The following is a 24,430-nucleotide window of genomic DNA, read 5'->3' on the forward strand; positions in this document are numbered from 1 at the left end:
AATGAGTTGGATTTAGTTCACGGCATATCTGCTCCTTCACTTGCAACTATTTATAACTGGTTAAATGAATTTAAACGTGGTCGTACATCAACAAAGGATGAACCACGCTCAAGACGTCCTGTAGAGGTGACTACACCAGAAATGATCAATAAAATCCACGATATGGTGTTAAGTGACCGAAGATTAAAGTTGAGTGAGATAACTGAGGTTACAGGGATCTCAAAAGGTAGCGTCATTTCTATTTTACATGACAAATTGGGCATGAAAAATATTTCTGCAAGATGGGTGCCGCGTTTGCTCACAGTCGACAATAAACGCAATAGGGTGGTGGCCTCTAAAGCCCTGTTGTCGCTCATGCAACGCAATCCGGATGAATTTTTTCGTCGCTTTGTGACTGTAGATGAAACATGGATACACCACTATACTCCCGAGACGAAAGAACAGTCAAAGCAGTGGATTGCGAAGACAAACCATGTCCAAAGAAGGCGAAAACCGTAAAATCAGCTGGTAAGGTTATGGCTACTGTATTTTGGGATGCACGTGAAATTATTTTCGTTGACTATTTGGAAAAAGGAAAAACAATAACAGGGGATTATTATGCATCTTTATTGGACCAGCTAAAAAACGAAATTGAAGAAAAACGGCCTCATTTAAACAGGAAAAAAATCCTCTTTCATCAGGACAATGCCCGTGTTCACACATGTTTACGATCAATGGCTAAAATTGAAGAATTGAAGTTTGAATTGGTCGACCACCCACCGTATTCGCCAGATTTAGCCCCCAGTGACTTTTTCCTTTTCCCAAACTTCAAAAAATGGCTAAGTGGACAACGTTTTTTTTCAAATGAAGAAGTCATCGATCGGACAAATGCTTATTTTGAGGACCTTCCGAAAACTTATTTTTCTGACGGTTTAAAAAAAATTGAGAAACGTCTAACCAAGTGTATTGAGCTCCAAGGAGATTATGTTGAGAAATTAAAAAAAAATACAAAAATAAAAACTGTTTTAATGCTTTTTTCTAAGGAATTATTGACCCACCCTCGTACCTTGATGAAATTTGCAGAAAAACAGTCAAGAAATGGCAAGCTTTTATTGTTATAACTGGAAAAAATACTATACATTGATGAAATTTTCAGAAAAAAACGAGAAAAGACAAGCTTTTATTGGAAAAATACTAGGTGGCAGTGCCACCTGTCAACATTGCTGTGGAATTGGAGAAAACTAATGAAATTTCGGGAATTGAATTTTTTTTTTTTTTGTATTAGGTTAATTTTATCGAATATTTTTTTTCTATCTTGCGGTTGACGTATATTCTCACAATTACTTCATGTGTAAATCACACTGTCGCCGAGGTTAATCAATTTAACGTTGACTAGAGATATTTATATCAGACCACAAAATTATCCTCGATCGGAACAGTGTTGCCAGTCGGACGGACAGGGGTTTTTTTTTGGTGATTTGAAGAAATCTTATTAATCCTATCGCACCCAACACACGTATGACACAGTCACCGCAAATATGACGGCGGAAAGGCGTCATGCAAACACAATGGCATTAGATCCACAATGGCGGAATGCATTTAAACGATTCTAACAAGGCAAGTGACAACGAACACCGGTACGTATTTAGTTGACTGTATGCAATCCTTTTTACAGGAAAACTGCAGTTTTTAAGGAAAACACAAAACTTGGCCACTATTATGACCACGCCCATTGTTAATGTCGATGTTAAATATTTATCCCCCCAATAAAATGGCGGCTGTTTTGTATTTTAATATATTATTATATTATATGCTTCTTAGGTTTTGCAGAATAATTGACCTATTACGTTCGGACCTACCTATTCTATTGTTTTGTGACTTCGAGAGAATTCTTATCGGAAAGAGAATTTTATATACTTACTTAACATATTCACAAGGCTGATGTATTAATCATATATCGGAGATTATAAATGCCTAAATATGAATTATAATATATGACAAGGTCCAGAATATGGACCTAATACGCTGAGAACTCTGTAGAGGCCCAAAGTATGATGTTTCAATGATCAAAGAACATAGTAATATAATATATCGTCACTGTTCTGGCAGAAGACACTAATACGAAAAATGACATATTGAGTTAGTTATACCAAAATGTTCCTTGTTTCAAAGTTTACCGTTTGGAAACCTTCTTAATAAATAAACAGTCTTTATTTTAAAGTCATCCTTTTTACGATTACTTAATAAACTCACGTGATAGACCATTTCAAACATTTTAACAACTTCAAAGTCAAATTACTCAAAACTAGTATTCTCCAGTTAGTGTGTTCTGCCAGAACAGAGACGATATTATATATATGAATATTATTATGTACCTGCACAATAATGTCTACAAAATACTAGTCTTCTGGGAATTTTCAATTTTTATTTATCTATATAATACTAGTAATTACCACGATGGCCGAGCGGCAACGTGTCGGTCTATAATGTCGTGGCGAATTGCGTGTTTTTGCAGTCATATTATGAACCCAATAGGTTTAGCACGTGGCTAAGCCGACACCCATTTCTCGTAAAAACAAAAATATGCTGATATAACCTCCACTCTGTGGAAGCTCATAATATTATGATCCTCTTAGAATCGAACATGGTGATGTACCATATTATTTAAAAATACATTTTGACAAGTCGTTACGTTACTTTGAAAAGGTTCTAATTGCACTTGACCATTTTTTGAGCTATGAGCTAATTCCCATATTTGACAATAGATGACTCTAAAATGAGCGTATATGATAGAATATTGTTTAATGGAACCTTTTCACATAAAAAAAGTCATTTTAGGCCAAAATGTCAGTTGGAACCTTTTCAAAGTAAGGTAACGAAGTGTCACCCCTCAATAGTACGCTACACGTATTATAGGCACCTACTTGATATATTTTAAACATAAAATTTCAGTGTACGTACTTATTTGAATTATATATGTAGTACATAATAATATGTAAGTAGGCTACCTGAAAGCAACAGTGGGATAAGTCAAAAATACTAGTTAGAGATAATTTAACTTTAATGGTTGTGTCATACAAATGACATAGTTAACAATATGTTTATTTTGTTTTTTTTTCTGTGGTTTATAATAAATGATAATGGTATTTTTTGTATACCTACCATTATTAACAATGAGGTATCTTAGTTAACCCACCGTTGCTTTTAAGTTACATGACATTTTTAATAAATGCAAGAGTGGCATTTTTTTCTTTTAAATACATGTATTGTTACATTTTTTTAAAATCTCAGTGATTCATTATGTAATTTAAAGTATAGTTTTAGCAATCGATTGTGACATACTTGTCACAAAATCGACATCTTTCATTTTATCTCACTGTTGCTTTCATGATTATAACGATACCCATTTCTAAAAATATTAAATGATATTTTCTGAAAATAGCTTGTTCCAAGATAATGGCGTTTGAAAATTTTGCACAAATTCTCATGTCAATGATCGGCTTGATTTTTAAATGTGTTTATTTTTTAATTAGTTCAAATAAATTTAGCAATACACAATGAAATTTTACAGTTTAATAATTAATAATCAACCCAGACATTCCCGTTTATTATTGAATTAATAATTAATCCTAGAAAGGGTTATTTGATTTTATGACCCGTTGAAAGATTTTTTTTTGTTGAATTATAAAGAAAAAACGTTTCTGCATCGAATGGCATTATTAGCTTAAAACCTTCAAATTTTGAGTTATTGCCCTATAGAAATTGGGTATCGAATATTTTAATAGTAAGTATTACAAAACGATTTCGGCTATTTTGCCGCCCTCTGAAACCTGCCGCAACACATCAACTTGGCGCGGCCCTTTTGAGTACGTATTTATGATAAATAATATGGCAAGACTGATCCGTTTTCCAGGGGGTTTAGCGATTAACAATGGTCGGCGGTAGGTACAAATTGTGTTTAGTGTTTTTCAACCTGCAGGTCAAATATGCGTCTTTATTATTTTAAAAATGTTCGAATTTTCCAACTTCGCGTATTTATTATAAATTATAATAATTAACGAAAACCATGCAATACCCATCCATTGTTCCACCTCATGGCCCTTTAGCCCTTTCGTCAAAATACTTAATTAATGACGTGAGGTAGGTACACGATACCTGTCAAAGGTGTTGAATGTAACCTTCTTTTGTGAATATCGAGTCCAAGTATGCATGTACCTAGGTATATCTAATAAAAGTAGGTCAATTTTTGTTGATAATTCTACGATTTATATTCTGCTAATGACATATTATTTTCCATCGATGCTTGACTACAATAATTATTAAATCAGAATATGTGTCGATAACACCAAGGCCGCGACACTAAATTTCGAGTTTCAATGGTAGTGCTAGTTATTTCGTAACTTCGAATCCGATGCAGTAACCATTTTCGATGGCATATTTCGTTCAATCTATCAAATTTTTTAAACATATTGTGGACATTACAGATTATAAGTTTAAGACGTTCACAACATGACATGAAATATTATTATAAAGAAGAAAGAAAAAGAAAAGTAATAAAAGGGATAGAAATGAAAATATAAAAGAGAACATAATATTATAGACATACAAAAGCAGTGAAAATACAATTATACATATACAGAAGTTCAAAAAAATACACAGCGTTTGCTAATGTGAATCTATTTTAAGTATTAAGTACCATTTTTTAAATATAAATACTATCATTATTTTCTACAAATAGTTTACCATATTGCATTCGAAGTATAAGCAATAACTAGCACTGCGATCGAAATTCACAGTTTCATGCCGCGGCCTGAGTATAGTGGGCCTCGGCTAACACCCTATAAGACGATAAACAAGATCTTTGGGAGTTTCTCCTGGATCATTTCCGGTAGTATTAGATTGAAGGCATGACGGCGACACTTTGTTGCGATGTGACGTAGAAACCCGACGCACTGACTGATTTTGAGCCCCCTTATCCATAAATAAAACAATTTCACGTCGATAAAATTATGTAGGTAGGTGCTTATACAATAAATAATAATATTCGCAATTTCGGCCTTACTTCGCTGTCTCTTAGCAACGCATGATCTGCCTAATCTGACGGGACATCCACCGATTTTAATATTGTTGAATGATATTTAAGCGATTGTTTTGTTAAATCTAAATCGATATTATTAAAAAAATAATAAAAACATCAATTTGTGAAAAATACTTATCTTTTACAGGTTTTGGTATTATTTAATACTTATATATTTTTTACTACTTTAAATTATTTAGGGCCCCTTTTAAATCGTTTGCGTCATTTGCATCAAAGAAAATAGCCGCTCATTTATTCTACATTTGACATTATTTTGTGTGACATAATATTGATTAGATCCGTTTGAAGAAGTGTCGGAGCGTCGCTCCTGTGGTAACCGCTGCAATTGGTGGCCTCGCGGCTTGCTGTAGTGTTAAAAAAATACATCGATGATTAATAAAACCATGTACAATTATTTCTCATTCCGATATTTGATGAACAAACCTGTAGTTAGAAGCAGTACGGCCGAGGCAATGACCATAATCGCCGGAGAAGGCATTCCCGGGACTCGAAACTGGGCCGGCGCCGCCATTGTGGAAAATCTGTGCCAGTGGGCCACCTCGGCTTGTCGCGCGCCGAGCACTTCAAATGTCTAATTATTTAAGAAAATATTACACTGGTATGATCACTTGCTCTGCAACACGGGTCGTCGCCTCCGACTGTAATGTCAAAGTGGGGCACAAGATGACGAGGTTATTTTGATGTCATGTATCACCTTTCTTACATGCAAAAATGCACAGTTATTTTGTCACTATTAAACTATTTACAAACGAATTTCCTTACAATTCAGTTGTACACTTTTTTCAATCTCACCTTGCACACTACACAAATTGCACTGCTTTCTTTTCTTTCACTTCTTTTCACTAAAGTTCACTTTATTAATTGATATTCAAACTCAAAGTAATTTACGTCCCTTTTACTACGATGGAGTGTTACTGTATCCCCCAGTGGCGAAGGGTGGAGGTAGGCTGTTAAGATCCGCCATAAATAGTGCACATTAAACTTTTTCAGACATACATATTTGTTTTCATTGAAATAAGACTACAATTTACAGATAATGTTGGTTAGATTTAAAAAAATCAATTAAACCCTGAAAAACCAAGCCATAATAGATAATAGTCAAAAAATACACGTCTATCTATAAAATATCTAAAATTATGCAATTAAATCATACATAACTTTGAGCATTTTATAGATAGAATAATATTTTTTATTTATTATAGTTTGATTTACGCAGGACTTAATGAATTAAAAAAATGAACCAACAATATGTGTAATATGTAGTTTTAATCCAACGAAAACAAATAACTATGAGTGAAAAATTGTGCACAATTTTGTCGTATTGCCCAAATTAGACCAAATCTATTATGGTTTCGTTTAGGCAGAGCTTAATTGATTTTTAAAAACTAACTAACACCATCTGTAAATTGTAGTCTTAATTCAATAAAAACAAATACATATGACTAACATAGCTTAGTGTGCACTATTTATAGCGAATCTTAACAGCCTACCTCCACCCTTCGCCACTGGATCCCCAATGTATACAATACTTCAGTGGCAACAGGGTGGAGGTAAGCTGTTAAGATCCAACATAAATAGTAAACACTAAAATTTATCAATCAAACGTCCATATTTATTTTCATTGAATTACTAATACATACTACAATGTGTAGATTCATTTTATTAATTATTGTTATTCAAACTCAGTCGTAATTTACGTCCCTTTTTCAGCGATGGTGTGTTACTGTATCCCCAATATATACCATATTGCAGTAGCGAGGGATGGATATAGGCTGTTAAGATCCAACATAATTGCTACATTGCTTTGGTAATGCATTCGTCGCCACTATTAAATATAATTTAAGCACATGATTAACAAAATTATACTAATAATATTTTAATTAATTAATAATGTCAAGAAATAACCAAAGCACTCGAACACTGTACTTTCGATAAATTTTGTAAATTTTGATTTCCATTAAAAACCCACTTAGGGTTTTCAAAGTATTAATAATATTACAATTAATAATAAGTATATAAAGTCATAATAATGTTTGAACGAATAAGAAAATGTATTCTGTCTCTATCTATGCATATAGTATTCAAGCAAAGGCAAACGGCCTATCTGAATAGTCTTGATAATGGTGTTACAACCGAAATAGCTATCGACAAACCTTTTTGTAAAAAACCTGTAGAATTTAATATTAATTATATTTTCATTTCTTTTAAAATGGAATTCTACCAAGTAAATGCCTCAATTAATAATTGCTACACACTAAACTTTTTCAGTCAAACGTATATATTTGTTTTCATTAAAAAGACTACATTGTGAGATAGTGTTTGTTAGTTTTTAAAACTTAATTATACCCTGCCTAATCCAAGCAACAGTAGATAATAGTAAACAAATATTTTTTATCGATTATAGTTTGGTTCAGGCATGGCATAATGAATTTTAATAAACTAACTAACACCATCTGTAATATTATGTATTCATAATTCAACTAAATCAAATAAGTATGACTGAAAATGTGTGAACTATTTTTGTGGTATCGCCCATAGCATACCTAAACTTTGTTAAGGCTACAATGTTTAGATAGTGTTATGTCAGTTTTTAAAAGTCAATTAAACCCTGCCTAATACAAGCAACAGTTTTTTGTCGTATCGTCCATAGCATACCTAAACTATTATAGTTTGGTTTTGGCAGGATTTAATTGAATTCTAAAATCTAACCAGCACAATCTGCAAAATGTATTCTTAGTTCATTAAAAACAAATAAGTATTACTGACAACGTTTAGTGTGCACCCGTTATTTCGAATTCAGTCTACCTCCACCCCTTGCCTCTGCCATATTTATTATGATGTACCTATCCTATATTCTCGCTAAATGAAACTTGCAACTTGCACAACTGTCCAATCACAATAATCAATGTTCAGCTCTCGACTAAAATTCTGAGCGAATGCTAATGAATTATTTGTTTTCCTGGTTGTTAATTATAATTACTATCACTATCATATTTTCAACAATTATCTTTAATAGGTCAACATTCTAATAATAATTACTTCCATATTAAATATAGAATTTTAAATAATTTTTATAACATAAACACATCAATATTTATGTGTGAAATTTCTTTTCTGTTTGTTATTCTAAATCTAAAAGATAGGTATATGAAATTGAAATAAATAACTACTGATTAAGTTAGTCACATGTGACTTCGCATTGCAAGTTAATTTGCAGAGAATTTCACACCACTGGTGTTGACATTAATTTGCCAATTTGTAGGAGATATAAAAATACAACCAGCCACGATGACTAGACAAGGCCTTGTCCAGAAGGGATGATTTGAATCGCGCGTAAAATGTACATGTGATTCATTGAACCGTCCACATGCACTAGCGGTGTGTCATCTGTCGCGAGCGCAAGCATTCGCCAAACTCTCGACTTTGTTATGGCCATTTCAAAATTAATTACGACCGCTTCGAGCTAGGTTGTACAATGCCGAGAATATTATATCTTGCCAGTACCTACATCCCGAGATATTAAATCTCAAAGAAGCCGTGTGTCACTTTTGAGTGCTTGTTTTTTATGCGAATTACAAAATGAATTACATCACCTAGCTTGTTCACTGCCAAATGAAACGCGTTATATGGATGCAGCACATATTTGGTACACGAGCGTAAAGCGCGGTGAGACAAGCGCCGTCTGGACAAGGCATAAGCAGCTGATAATACTACACTTCGGCGTTTTATTTAGTTGAAAAATCCTGTAAAATTTGTGTATAAAAGTTTATAACAGCACTCGACTTAGTAATTATTGTCAACATAAAAATCGCCATTGACTGATTAAGAAAAACGGAACGGCAACTGACCGATTTTAATATTTGCGGAGTTTGCCAACTTTACCAACAAATGCTGCAACAGAAATAACGTACCAGACTCCTTATAGTTATAGTCTAAATTCTTTGGTTATTAAAACGATTCACTGTTTAATAAACATGATCAATGTTTATTTATATTACTTATATATTTTATAAATCAATAAAGTGTATTATTCGCAAGAAATCAATCAATATTTGCATGAAAATGCCAGGCATTCACTTTTAATTCGTCAACAGGCTAAATGAATCATTATATTATATCTTATCAACGAACATCGTGCGATATCGCGGTATACCTATCGATTTTGTTGTCTCTTTGTAACTGTGTTTTACATAGTACGTTATTCATCAAATACCTATGTACCGACGACACTTGAATCCTATAGTTTCAAAAGTCTTTAACTCCACTTTTTGCATAAATGGAATGCCAGTTTGTACAGCTTTTAAAGCTCTAAAGCAGGCAATAGTGAATAACCTATTAAATTTCATATCCTTGGCAAGAAAATTACTGCAAAAAATTACATCAAACATGGTCAACCCCGCATTTGAGTTTGATACAAACGGTGTTAACTCCACTCTCACCAATTCAGAAATAATGTAATTTGGCACCACTAGAACGGGGTAAAGTTTCCTCAGTATACTCAAGTTTGACATTCTATTCCATCAGATAATTTCAAAGTTATGTCAACTCCCAATTTGAAAGTTTATTTTAAACTAGTTATGGTATTGTCAGGTAGCAGTGTCACCTGTTTAGTACATAATTTTAGATGACATATCTATACTTGAAAACGTTTTTAGTGATGTACCTACCTACCTTTAATTACATTATATTCTTTATTATGGTGATTATTATGGTGTCGCGATTTTATTAACTTGTTACATAATAAAATAATACAATATTTTATTATTCAAGTTCGTTCACTTTTTTTTAAAATAATAAATACATATTATTTAAAACCGCTAAATTATTGCCAGTTTGGTGTGTTTAAAAACAATTTGTATTATTAATTTTTTTGTTACATTTTTTTTAATATTCCGTGCTGATTGTTGGTTGCAGTATCTTCAATACGTCCAATTTGGCCAGTTCCGTTATCAGTTTATTGCCTGAGGTCATTCACGTCTATTTTAGTTTTCTCTTCTCGCGAAACAACTCTTCTCTGCGGCTTTTTATGCATCAATATATTAAAAAAATACTTGTTTTGGATAATAATATCATTGATATCACCATCAATCGGAATTGATCTACACCTAGACTCAATACTCAATACGGCCGTTATACTTTACCTATCAGGTTTTGCGTGTTTTTTTTTCTCTCACAATTTCTCGCGTTGGAATGAAAGTCGGTAATGAGATCGATTTTTAAAGGTCATTCTTATTTACAACTGTTTCGCACGCAATATGTCGTTGTTTTTGTTTTAATTTTCCAAAGACCGCTCAATTTCGTTTATTTTTATTTAACAAGTTCTTTAATACACAATATTATTTAATTCAAAATTTAAATAAAGAACGTTTTCAACGTAAGTTAATTATTATCACATCACTATTTATTATTTAAATTTGGAATTCACTATTGAATTTGTTGGTAATTATTATTCTTTTATTCAAAATTTTTGCTGAATTTGAATTAAGAATATAACGAGTTTTAATGACGCACAAAGATATCCTCAGAATGATTTCGAATTTGGAATGCACTTTGTTATAAAGACTATGGTATGACCATAAACACTGTCGTAGGTATCACAGACGAGGTTCGAATTTTGAAACGCGATTGGCACAACCCGCCGCCTTCGAGTCCGTTCGAAGAGTGACTTTATTTTTAATCGGGCGGCGATAAAGGCAACAATTTTTGTTTTGTGGGATAACTATCGCAGTTTTTTCGACGTATTCGCTACAGTCACTTCGTTGCGCTGTTTGACGGAAGGCGTCTTCTTTATCGTGCTGTCGTCGCCTGTCCACATTTTTTTGCAGCGAAATCGCCCTCCGGCATCCTCTGATAACTGAAATCATTAGAAAAATATAATAAATTAGTATGCGATAAAATGTGTAAAATTAATAATGTTAAGTATAATATAACTACATAAATTATAAAATACAATGACTCATTAATTTTATTAACAAAAATCACAACAATGGAGTTTCGTGACAACTACCAACTTTTAAAGGTGTCGGGTGGGGAAAAATCTGCAATGTTTTTTTTCGAAGTTTTCAGAAATACGTAATAATAAATAATACACGACTTTATCTTAAATTATGGGGGCCGTCCGATACTCCAAATTTGGGGTCTGTGTACAATATTCTTAAACTAAATTTTGCGTCATTGATGCTTTCATCTGAAACCTTAACCAAAATAGATAGTTTCTATAGAAAAATGTAAACATCATGGGTGTTTTCAATTTATTTTTTGAGATAGTAGAACTTAAATATTGCGTCGCTTAGCGCCTGCAGCGAAGATACAGTAGAGGTTCTAGTTACTAGCTCCGCTAGTGTTTTCTCTTCATACCCTTTGCCTGATACTTGAGGATAGTGGTCAGTGAATTTGCAAGCGTTGCCAACAATTTACTTCTATCTGGAAGGCGTACGCCCTCACAGCCTCGTTTCTTTGACGCCACCAGAGATCACTCCACTCTACTCTCTAAGCCACTAACTAGCAGGTGTAGATAGAATATATAAATAAAAATTAAAAACTCCCTGAGGAATTCATTGCGATCGGGTTAAGAAACTTTCGGGTAGGTACAATAAAAATTGTATTCCATTGGAATCCAACTTTTTTCTATAAGTTTTGCCAACAAGTAGGTAATTAGATATATTTTGAGCTTTTTCAAAGTACAGTAGAACCTCGGTATAACGGACTAATACAGGTGAGCGGGTTGAAGCCGAAAGTCCGTTAAATAAAAACGCAAACAAAATCCTATTTATTCGTCTTCGGATGATAATAATATGTATATAGTTGAATTTCGTTAACTGATGAATAGTTCATAAATTTTGTTAAACACTTGGATTTAAATATGTAGATATAATATTAACATTATGTTTTTAACAATTTTCACATTTGACTGGATATTTTGTCCGTTATATCCGAAGTCTGTTATGTAATGCATTTTTAACTATTATCTGTATCTAGGTATCTATTGAGAGTATGGAATCGTAATGCGCGTCGTTTTTTCTGTTTAATATGATTTATGCTTTCTACTTTCATCATTTTATTATATGGTCGTATAAAAAATGCATTAGGTAGCGTATTAGTCGTTTTAAAAAATATTTAAGTGAAAGTTAAAATTGACACAGCTGCATCAAGACAGTATTGAAATAAGGTAATAAATCAATGAAATTTCTTTTTAAAAATCACTATATTTCGGATTTTGATATAGGTAGGTACGTACTTATTTAGAGATGTTTTTTATTCATTTGTTTATTTAAAAAAAAAACATATTGAGTAGTATGTGCATAACAAAGTTATTGTTAAGTAAAGTTATTAGAAAAACAAGCCAAAAAATAATTGTATAGCAAAAAAAATTAAAATAAAGTAGGATTTTAAATATCATTAAAAATTTCTCAACGCTCGAAACAGGAGATTTTACGAACCGGAACACTCGATAATTTTCCGAAACTATTTACATACATATCTACGTAATAGTTGTATTTATCGCATGTAAATACAGCTGCCAAGCTCAGACGATCAAATGGAGTAAATGTCTTTAAACATGTGGCATGGAAGCTTACGGCACAACGTTGTCGGAGCCCGTATACGAAAATCGAGGCTTACGTCACGTCACAAATATATTTTTTACTATGATTTCGACAAGTTTCGTATGAACTTAAAAAAAAATATAAGTTAATTAACTTTATTAATTCACGAACTGGAATTCAATTTTTAATTTTTCCACGAGACGAAGCAATAATTTCTGATAAGCTGAGCTCCGGTGCGTTCCGGTCCATTTCGAGCGCTGACTACGTCTCTAGGTAGTGAATTGATCAGCCGCACAGCCTTTGCAATTGGTAGGTACCTAATAAGCCTGTCACGAGGAAACAGTTTCCATCCAAAAGAAGTCACGCTGCGACGGGTGCATACGAATTCAAATTTTCAAGAATATCAGGATTTGAAACTATACACTACGTGAGAGCAGGGAAATATGTTTGAATAGAAGTGACCCACGAGCTTCAAGATGAAAGGCGAGTATGCCTTGAAGAAAGCTGGTCGGAAAATACTCCCATTATCATAAGGAAAATAGTTATTTATGTACCTTGACATTGAAATAAATATGTCAAAAAAATTCCTTCTGGACACGCTTTAAATTAAAACAAGCTTATATGAAACCTCACAAGATAATGGGATGGGGCCCATTATCAAGAATACTCCATACCTAACGACACGTAAAGGCTTGTTATGTATTGGTTTTTAGCACTTTTTGTTATTAACCAGTTACCTTTCTGGGGGATACGTCATATCTTTATTTATTTATTTCAAGCTTATTTCGATTAAAAGATAATAATTATAGTATTAACATTTTTTGCCAGAGAGCTTCACGAAACATCGATATATTATTCTGTACGCGCAATTTCGTCGCAAAAAATACACAAAATTACTATTTTTATTGCAAAAATCAAAACATTCATTAATTGAATTAACTATTCATAATTATTATGACATCAGTGTTTTTGTTGCACACGGTTTATTCGGCATAATTTATAATTTGTATGCAATCCTTCTTATGTACTACGTCTATATGGCCCCTCCTCCGATTAAAATAAAATATTTTTAAATACTTATATGATAATTTGATAAATGATACGTGTGAAGTTGGCCGTATCGGAAACAGATGACCGTATAAAAATTTCGGTCAAATCCACGTCTAAATAAAACATGTTAAAAACCCACCAAAATGCAAGGAGACAGAAGAAAATAGGTAGGTAGGTAAATTAGAAATATATTTTACATATTAGTGGCGAGGGGTGGAGGTAGACTGTTACAATTCGATATGAATAATGCACACTAAACTTTGTTAGTTATACTTATACAATTTGCAGATTGTGCCGGTTAGTTTTTAAAAATCAATTAAACCCTGCCTAAATCAAATTATAATAGGTTAGCTATGCTATGGGCGATTCGACAAACATATTGCACACTTTTTTGTTTTCGTTGAATTAAGAAATTAAACCAAACCATAATGGATAAAAAATAGAAAAAAATGTCAATATATTATGTATGATTTAATAGTATAGTTTTAGATATTATGTTATAGATATGCGAATATTTTTGACTATTATTTATTATGGCTTGGTTACGCAGGGTTTAATCGATTTTTTAAAACTAACCAACGCTATCTGCAGTTTGCAGTATTATTTCAATGAAAACAAATACGTATGACTGACAAAGTTTAGTGTGCACTATTTATGTCGGATCTTAACGGTCGGAGGTAGGCTCTTCGCCACTGAAACATAATGTCATATATTCTATTATATAGAATTCCGAATGATTCAAAAGTAGGTTAGTAAGTAATTGCTCGTACGTATCAAGTAGTCATACATAATTACTGTACGTTAGAGGATGAACCACGGAAGTCCAGTTTTTACCGTTTTTTGAGTTAAATATGCAGACAATTTTATTTTATTTCATTACACAAATGAATGAAACACTGAAGTCCATAAGTAGTAAATTAACCGATATAGCTAATTAAAAAACCACTGAAGTCCAATTCACTTTAGTGGATAAACAACGGATGTCCTTTTTACGATGTTTATGCTCTAAGAAAAATGTAATAAACCATTATAATAATTCCATAAACACGGAAGTCCAACAAACGTTAGGTAGGTACATATTATTATCTGTACTATAATTTTCGTTTTTCTTTGTACAAATCCACACGCGGAGTCGGATTTCTACAAAATTTGGACAGTAGACGGAGGCCAACAAGCCCCAGTGCGTGATTGGGGTCTCGAATTTCAGATTTAACCCTCTGCACCCCGGGGACAGTTTTACGGTTTTTGCGGAAAAAATGTCGCCACGTACAAGGCCTTGAAACGCGGAAGTTAATGCTGCAACCCCCATTTTTTATTGAAAATGTCGCTAGAATGTGTACATTTAAAAAATATTGGCGTTTATTTCAGCTTGATCGGAGGTCAAATGGCAAAGTTAGATGCAAATGACGTGTTACGCGTAGATCGGAATACTTCACTCACGGACAATAATTGTATGTAGTGGCATCAAAGCCGGAGTGCGTGGTCGGGGTCCCAAATTTCAGCGTTAACCCGTTGCACCCCGGGGACAGTTTTACAATAATAAATTGAATTTGTAATACTTTTTAAGATATTTAATCCAATAAATGTACAAAAAAATAAAAATCTAAAATATTATACTTTTTTACTTTTTTAAATTCAATCCTTTGCACTCTACGTAACTCCCGGGCAGCGCCGGGTGATACAGCTAGTTATACAAAATAAGTATTACAAAAATGTTTGATTTATTCTTCAAAGGATATAACCACATGAATGAACCCAAAAGTGTGGCTCTATCGCCATATACCTATTCAAATGGACTTTCGATTAAATAAAATAAAAATTTAATTCGGGTTTCATTTGCCAAGCAATGATACCTATGACGCCTGCGATAGCCCTAAGATGAGTCGTAAAAATGTTAATATTTCTGTTGAAGAAAAAGAATTTCAAAGACACCTTTTGGAAGATCACATGCAGGAAGCAACTGCAATTAAATAAGATTGATAAAACTATTGCAAAAGAAAAATTTCCAGTATGAAAGTAATAATGGTTGACTTGGAGAAGTGTTTACCTACTCCATATAGTTTCCATCTGAGAATATTGTGGACTCTGAATTTTACAATTTACGATGATACAAGTGGTGGGTCACAACACTGATGTGGATGAAATAAAAAGTGGAAGGGGTGGCAATAAAATCGGTTGCTGCTTGATGAAATGGGCATTTAGCAATGTTTTAGCAAATATTGAAGAGCTGAAGATTTGGTATGATAATTAATTGCCCTGGCCAAAATAGGAATATCATGATTGTTTTTTCATATACCTGGTTTCTGAAAACCATTCCTACCCTGAAAATCATAAATCACAAATTCCTATTACGAGGCCATACACACATGGAGATCGATACTGACTACTCTATAACTGAACGTCAAAAAAGATGCTGAACGGTATGTAGATAATTGTTACTCCATGAGATTGGCCTCAGTTTGTATACACACATGGAGATCGATACTGACTACTCTATAACTGAACGTCAAAAAAGATGCTGAACGGTATGTAGATAATTGTTACTCCATGAGATTGGCCTCAGTTTGTAGGGACATGTAACAGAAACAAGCCTTTTAAAGTTATTAACATGGAGTTAAATTTATATAAACGATTATTGCTCTTTGCATGCATCTTCAGCTCCTTTTGTGGCTCGAAAAAAAATATTGATGGCACACCTTTTTTATTCCTTTTTTATTTATATCTTAAGATAGCGCTGGTTATCTACGTTATAAGGCGAAGTTCTCCGATGAAGATTTCCAAACTGAGGATCTCCGTAGAAAAACAAGGTAGCAAAATATTTTGTTTCACATTGGCATTCCACATGTTCAAAAGGTTTAATTAGCACGGCCAAATTACAAAGATCTGCAAACTTTCTTTTCTATCCACGTTTCTACACCCGTTATGCAGGCGTATACCGTGCCGTAACGAACGTTAGGCGCTCTCAAAAATTTGTGCTGAAAGTGTCCCAGGAGCAACTTCCCAAGACCTTGGTTGGCGTGCACTAGAGTGTGCGTGATCCCTTATTTGATATAATATATTGCGGTCAAGTCTCGGTGAGAAAAGACCTTCTCGCTCGCCGTAAAATGCCGCAAACTTTTTAAAAGCTAAAAAAATTTCCCTCGTAGATACCTAGTCGCAATGGCCGACCGGTCCAACTGAGAGTTGAACCGACTTGAGAAGCTCTTCCCTTTCAACCGACATATGGGAACACTCCCAGAGGATGTGATCGGCATCCTGCAATTCGGCACATAAGCAAGTCGGAAATTCTATTAGGCCAAGCTGACAGATCTTGCAGGCAAAACCACCGTATCCGGTTAAGATCTGCAAACTATGAAACAATGGATATCTCGGGAATTTCAAGAATTTTATGGTAGAATTCCACATAATTCCTCATCAGCTGATGTCCCAGAGAATGACCAGGAATAACTCTCATTGTGTGGATTTTTTTCTAGAGCAGTAATAAATTTCAAATAATGTTGTACTTATGTAAAAAAAAATATATAATTCCTTTTCATATGTAGACTTACTGAAATATTTTGTGTATTTATAATAAAATAATTATTAATAATGATGCACAGGAAATAAAAATAATTTATACCTATATAGACTTCCGTGTATTATCTATAGGTGAAGTATTGCTTAGTGGTACTTCTACATTATGTGTTAGAACATAAAACACGGAAGTCCATTAATTTGTTAATTCTAAATGATTTGGTCTTTCTATCCATACTATGGTCAAAAATAAATTTGATTATGAATGATACCGTTTACAGACCCTAATTATTATAGTTATTAAAAAAGTTATTCAAGTTCAAACATTTAATGTACACTAAAATCACTCTCCTGAACAAAAGTCTAAATGTGACTTCCGTGGTTTATCTTCTAACGTATTGATTATATCAAGCATAAAACTACAAGGAATGGAAGATCAAACGTTGACCACTCCAATACCTAAAAAGGTACTTAATTTGTAAACCGGTCCAGAAAGAGGAAATTACAACCAACAGTCACATTGTGACTTGTTTTCTTACTAAGTAATTCAAATTTTATAATGTTGTTATTTCTGTTAATTATTGCATCATGATTATTATAGTTATTCTTACAATAATGTAATTTGTGTGCATTAATTAAATTCGATATTTCAATACATTATTATACCTACCTCTTTCGCGAACGTCCATCACTTAAGCCCTTAAGGTGACATTGTCTAATAATCAACTTCCTACCACAATATATATTATATTAGTGGCGAAGGGTAGCTTTTGTAAAGAGGTAGGCTATGGAGATCTGACAAAAAGAGTACACTTGTCAGGTATATATACTTACGGGAAATAAGAAGATACGAGTACACTAATGACAACAACACACTAATTCGATGAAATTCCAATAGCTCACTGACGACATAAAATTGAGCGATGAGCTTAAATTAGGTACCTACGTATTTTCCTCAACATTTTTACACACCATAAATCATTAGATAAAATTATTTTTTATTTTTAAAAACGATCTATACTTATTTACTTATATGTGATTACATGCAATAGAAATTATTTTTTTAAATTATTAATTATTTTGGACAAAGCTGCTGTCATAGACAATAATATTATAAGCAAAGGTTTTAGGCTTGGCGATCGGAGCCTACCGTATTGCATACAATGCGATAGACAGACTTAGATCACGTGACTTAAAGTCAAAAGTCCGTACAAAAAAAAAACATCACCATTCCTCGATGAATAATCCGTACGAATTGCAGATGGTATTGGTTAGTTTTTAAAATTCAAACTTGCCCAGACCAAACAATAATAGTAGAGGTAGGCTGTGGAGATCCGACAAAAATATTTCACACTTTGTCAAACTATAATTTATAAAAAGTATTCTTCTAAGTATCTATAAAATATCTAAAATTATGCCATTAAAATCTATTATGGTTTAATTAAACTATCCAATATCATCTGCAATTTGTATTATTAGTTCAATGATTTGAGTTTCCCCATCTCCACCCGCCATGTATATGCAACCGCGGTTTGTGCACGGCCGCCTTCCATGACGCTATACACGTGTCAGAATGAAAAGATTTTAGTGACGCACTTCCAGTGACGTTCCTAGATAAAATGCCGCCCTTAGGCAGTGCCAAATGCCGACACATTTTTTTAATACAGTACTTTTTATCATCCTTTCCTGACTCCAATATCTAAGAAATGTGTTGTATGGATACATTACTAACAAGATATACCTTTACCACTAAATCTAATTTAAATGCCATCTCTGCTTTAACATACAATATAGCGAGTGTACGGTTTCAGATAGGTACATTTAAAAATACACTTAACAACTTACTTCCAAAACTCGCGAGTGACTGGCAAACATATCTGGATAAATTTTAAAATAGGTAAACACGTGTCATTGCTGTTTACGAAGAACGTGACGTTCAAGGATAACGGAAGTAAACTAGACATCGCTAACCCGACAAAAAAATTCTGTTAAAACTTTTACAGTATCTAATTAATACATTTTGTTTCCAACCAGTGAGTTGATTTTTTTAATGGAAAGATATTTCCGTTATTACTGATATACCTACTTATTTCTATAATATATTCCTAGTGATTCTCCTCGATTTGCTGCCCTTTGGGTAACTGCCGCCCCCAAGCGACGCTCAATCTGCCTACCCCCACGGGACGTCACTGCGGACTTCCTTGTCCCGAAGCTATGCTGCACGGGACTGATGTAGCAACCGTGCACCTTAGTGCTTAAAGGAAGAGTTTTAGAAAATAAAAAGAATCTTGACTTGCTCTGCCGTCATTTATCTTTAATGACATGAAGTGTCCTCTGTACCCGTGTACTAAAACTCTGCCGAAACAGAGGAGTCAGGAGTTGAAAGTGATGAATCTACGGAGGGATCGGAATTATTCCATCATCCATATGAAGCAGCAAATTTAGTTCAATGTAAACAAATAAGTAATTCTGACAAAATTTAGTTAAAATTTATTTTAAACTCTTATATTTACATCGGATCTCCACAGCATGCCGTCACCCTTCGCCATTGCGATATAGAAAGCTTTCTTTAAGAGCGTAGGTACATAATAAGTGAAACAGCAAATAATTTTCAACTGTATGTGGAACGAAATTTCGGCCGCGTTGCCATTCGGAGAGTCGACTTGCTTGAATGTCAATTTGTTTTATGATGGCGTCGGAGGAATATATTCTTAAATCGTGTAAAGATGACTAAAAAACGTTCCGCGTGTACTTGAAAAAGAAAACATGTCAATGAATATACTATTATTATTACGAATATAATAATAAACATAACATAAAAAGGACGCATGTTAAATTTTTATGACAAATTATATTTCGTTCGGCTTGCGTCATTTGCACAATCCTCGCATCGCCTAGTCACGATCTTTTTAGACCATGCCTCAGCTGAGGTATAGCCTTAATTATGGCTCCCACAACGAGGGGCTGACAGGGCTCTAGCCTAGGGACCCGGGCTCAGGGGGGCCCGGCGTGACGGGTCGACCAGATAAATGAGATAAATACACATCTTAAATTTGCTCTAATAGTAAAAAAGTCGCCTGCGGCGCTAGTTTACTTCGGAATTATTACCATTTTCAAATATATGGTTGTTGGGACGTGTTGAGTAATACTCGACAACTCCATAATTCAATGTGTTAAAAAATAGCTAAATCACACTGAATTTTATTTGACCTCGAACGTCATTTGAAAAACAATACTGGAGTGCGCCAGACTGCCTTTAACCATAGCGATAGGTAGGGGGGGCGTCCGAGATCCTGGCCTGGGGGCCCGCTTCAAGATGTGGAGGGCATGGCCTTAAGGCTGTACCTCAGTTGAGGCACGGTCTAAAAAGATCGTGGCTAGGCGATGCGCGGATTGCGGGTCGCGGGTGTAAATATAATTTATGTTCTGTTTATTGTTCTATTAGTAACAATAATAATATATTCATTGATATGTTTTCTTTTTAAAGTAAATGGGTAACGCTTTTAATCATCTTTACACGATTTAAGAATTAATACGCCCGTCGCCATCACGAAACAAAGTGATGTGTTTCCAGCTCGACGTTCTCTCTCAGAATGCCAAAATTCCAAAATTTCGTCGCGCCTATAGTTGAAAATTATTTGCCGTTTCACTAATGTCACCTTAATTATATCTTTGGTAGTATGTAGATACAAATATTAATTAAATTTCATAGGCCATATTCGAAGTAAGTAGTGCGTATGTGACCGGAATCCTTATGTGAAAGTGAGTCTCATAGGTAACAGTTTGGTTAGCATTTACGAGGGTGTCGACCTTGCAAAGGGCGCGTATTAATTTTAGCTTCCGGCGGCACCCAGCCGCTGACCTTCCATCAGCCTCTAACTGAGCAGCACCATATAGACTATATTAGGTATTTTTCGTATCATTTATCTACGAGACACTTACGTGCAGCGTGTTGACCTTTTCAATCTCCCGCATAATATATTTGTTACTTAAACATACCAGTGGCTACTCTAAACTAGTCTAGTCAAGTTTGAGTATGCCAATTGCATTGACTGGCATAATACTGTGACGAATCGACCGTTAGGAAACAAATAGCACGATTACATTCACAATTATACTATAGTTGAGGCATGGTCTAAAAAGTTCGTGACTAGGCGATGCGCGGATTGTGCAAATGACGCGAGCCGAACGAAATATAATTTGTCATAAAAATTCAACACGCGTTCATTTAATGTAATGTTATTGTTATATTAGTAACAATAATAATATATTCATTGACATGTTTTCTTTTTCAAGTAAATGGGTAACGTTTTTAGTCATCTTTACACGATTTAAGAATATATTCCTCTGACGCCATCACAAAACAAATTGACGTACTTACACCTCGACCGTGTATCTCTGATTGGCGACGAGTGAAAAATTTCGTCCCACCTATTGTTGAAAATTATTTGCCGTTTCACCTATGTTTGCTCTTAACTATTTCGTAGTATTTTTGTATAATTTCTAATTGTATATAATCACTCTATCTGTTTATTTATTACATCTGTACCAGTGGAGAAGACCGATTTTCGAAGTCAAAAGCAAATGGGTATTCAGATTTTAACGTGTACCTTAATTTAGTCAAGTACCTACATCATCGGTGGGGACCCTGAAGTGGGCCCTCAGGCCAGGATCTTTGATAGGCCCCCCTACCTATCACTAAGATTAAAGACAGTATGGCGCTCTATAGTAACGTTTTCTAAATGGTGTTGGTAAAAAATTTAGTAAAATTTTTTGCGATTTTATAATACATCCCATCCACTTGAATTATTGAATTGTCGAGTATCGACACACGTCAACAATTGCATCGCAAACTACATGTTTTAAAACCATAATCAACGTTAACATTCGAAGTAAATTAGCGCCGCAGCTGGACTTTTTACTATTAGGGTCAATTTGTGATGTGTGTTTATCTCACTTATATGGTTGACCCATAACGTCGGGCCCATCCTGAGCCAGGGCACCCAGGCTAGATGTGGCTAAAATATAAATTACTATGTTCGATCCTAAGCAGACCATGGCGTGTACCTTCACATAGTTGGGGTGATTATTAGGAATAGCTATTAGCCATTCCTAATCCTATCCATTGGATCCTTCCAGACGGGTACTTACAGATTTTTTAATAGAGAGCGACGCGTATCGTTGCGTCCCAGCTTCTAGCTTTACATGCCTCAGACAAGGAGATCCGCTGGCTACATCAATGTCCAATAATATATCTAACGTTAGAAAAGATGGTAATAACGGCCGATATCAATGTCAATAAATCCATATGTATACAATCGCGTCGAATATTAACATATGCGGACGACATTGACACAATAGGCTGGAATTGCTGTATTTGTGGACCTTGAGTTAAACGCCTGCACACTAGAAGTCACTGTTAGTGTGGGGAAAATCAAATAGTATGATGTTCTATAGACTAATACACTATAATGTACTAAGGACAGTTTCAGTGCACACTACATATTATTAATAGGGTAAATTTAATTACTTCATGAAGTCTATTGCATCGTTCTCTCTCGCTCGGCGTCGCGCTACTACGCCATATTATTATTTTCAGTCAAAATTATCGAACTTTACGCTTATTTGGTATGTTTATAGAAAGAGTAGCTGAAATCTCATTTAAGTCATAAGACATAATTAAGTCGATATATCGCTGGTTTGGAGGTAAAACTCATTATGTGCACTTTTGGCCAAAATGAGTTTTTTCGTTATATCCACTAATTTTTACGATATCTATTGCTGGAAAAGGTCACTGTGACGATAGCTATCTTATTAACGGGAAAAAAACTGTGGAAGAAATCATTATCAGTACCTATTTCAGATTTATGTTCAGGAAAAAGTCATTCCCGCACACAATGATTTTTTCCTGAACTGTAAACATGTATATAAGTAAGTTAGTGAGTGTATTATCTGTGGTTTGCATTGTTTATAACTATCATATTGTGCCAACTGTATATTACTGGATGATTTTTTGTATAAGATGAGAATAAATGATACTTATACTAAATAATCAGAATGACGGTGTTAATAAGTTTAATGTAAAATACTGCCTGAACGTTAAAAATGTGATGCATTTCAAATGGACCAATTAATACAGCTTTAGCTGGATTAAGCCAAAACTGGATCATTCAGAAACAATGACCGAAGAGGGGAAAAAAGTCCAGCCAATAAAGCTAGTGAGGCAAACATGAAACTGGTTATCGATCACATTAAGAGTTTCCCTTCGTAGACTTAACAGCCGCGTACGATACAGTTAACCATAGAATTCTGCTGAGTAAACTTTACATTTACAACCTCCTAAATGATTTCAAAATAACAGGAGTGATTGAAAAGCTCCTGGCCAACCGAAGATTCTTTGTAACACTGCACGGAAAACGCAGCCGTTGGAGACAACAACGGAACGGCCTTTCACAAGGTACCGTCTTCGCACCCATACTGTTCAACGTTTATACTAATGATCAGCCAATCGGAGTAAACACAAAACATTTCCTCTATGCAGATGATCTAGCCGTGTTATATCAAAGCATTAGCTTCGAAGTGATTGAGAAACAGCTTAAAGATACATTAAGCGAGTTAAAGACATACTACGACCTCAATCAACTTAAGCCAAATCTAGGTAAATCACGGGTAGGAGCGTTCCATCTCCAAAACATGGACGCAGGGAAATTGCTTGATGTTGTTTGGGATGGGGTGCATTTAGAACCCACAAACAGCCAACAAATACCTGGGAATCACCTTAGATCGGACGCTGTCCTATAAGCAACACTGCATTAATACTAAAATGAAGACACCAGCAAAGAACAGTATCTTGAGAAAGTTAAGCAGTAATACGTAGGGAGCTCAACTACATACACTCAGCCCTTGCACTATGCACCTCGGTGGCCGAATATGCCTGTCCGGTGTGGCACATGTCTGCGCACACGAGACATGTGGACTGCGTTCAACGAAACCTGCCGGATCGTGACAGGGTGCTTGAAATCCACGCCTGTCATTAAAGTTCACGTGCTTTCAGGAATAGCCTCCCTCTAATCCGACTCCAAACTGCAGCCCTAGTTGAAAAGGCAGCCCAAGAGAGAGTCCGCGACAAGTCATGCATGGGTATCAAATGTGCAAAACAAGGCTAAAATACAGAAAAGGCTTTATGGCGACAACTATAATACGTCTGACCGTCTCACCCGAATAAGATAGACTATCCGCATGGGCG

General features: G+C 34.5%; 2 protein-coding genes across 3 annotated transcripts in view; one reads left to right on the plus strand and one right to left on the minus strand.

Moving 5' to 3' along the window:
* The window catches only part of LOC147069716 (ankyrin repeat and FYVE domain-containing protein 1), a 111,960-nt gene that overhangs the window by 32,242 nt on the left and 55,288 nt on the right, over positions 1-24,430 (plus strand). The window lies entirely within an intron of this gene.
* LOC147069717 (uncharacterized) overlaps positions 1-24,430 on the minus strand; it is a 71,670-nt gene that overhangs the window by 22,369 nt on the left and 24,871 nt on the right. For both annotated transcript variants that reach the window (XR_015071198.1, XM_085950703.1), the window contains exons 2-4: positions 10,219-10,931; positions 6,584-6,632; positions 5,501-5,991 (exon numbers count right to left, since the gene is read on the minus strand). Coding sequence is in view for 1 of the 2 variants with exons in the window: in XM_085950703.1 (XP_085806829.1) it covers positions 5,501-5,588 (88 nt within the window). In the remaining variant the exon portion in view is untranslated. The remainder of the gene's footprint in view (positions 1-5,500; positions 5,992-6,583; positions 6,633-10,218; positions 10,932-24,430) is intronic.

Source organism: Rhyacophila brunnea, unplaced genomic scaffold, assembly GCF_057557595.1.
Source record: "Rhyacophila brunnea isolate RB1 unplaced genomic scaffold, BYU_Rbru_1.0 scaffold_23, whole genome shotgun sequence".
In the NCBI taxonomy this organism is placed as follows: domain Eukaryota; kingdom Metazoa; phylum Arthropoda; class Insecta; order Trichoptera; family Rhyacophilidae; genus Rhyacophila; species Rhyacophila brunnea.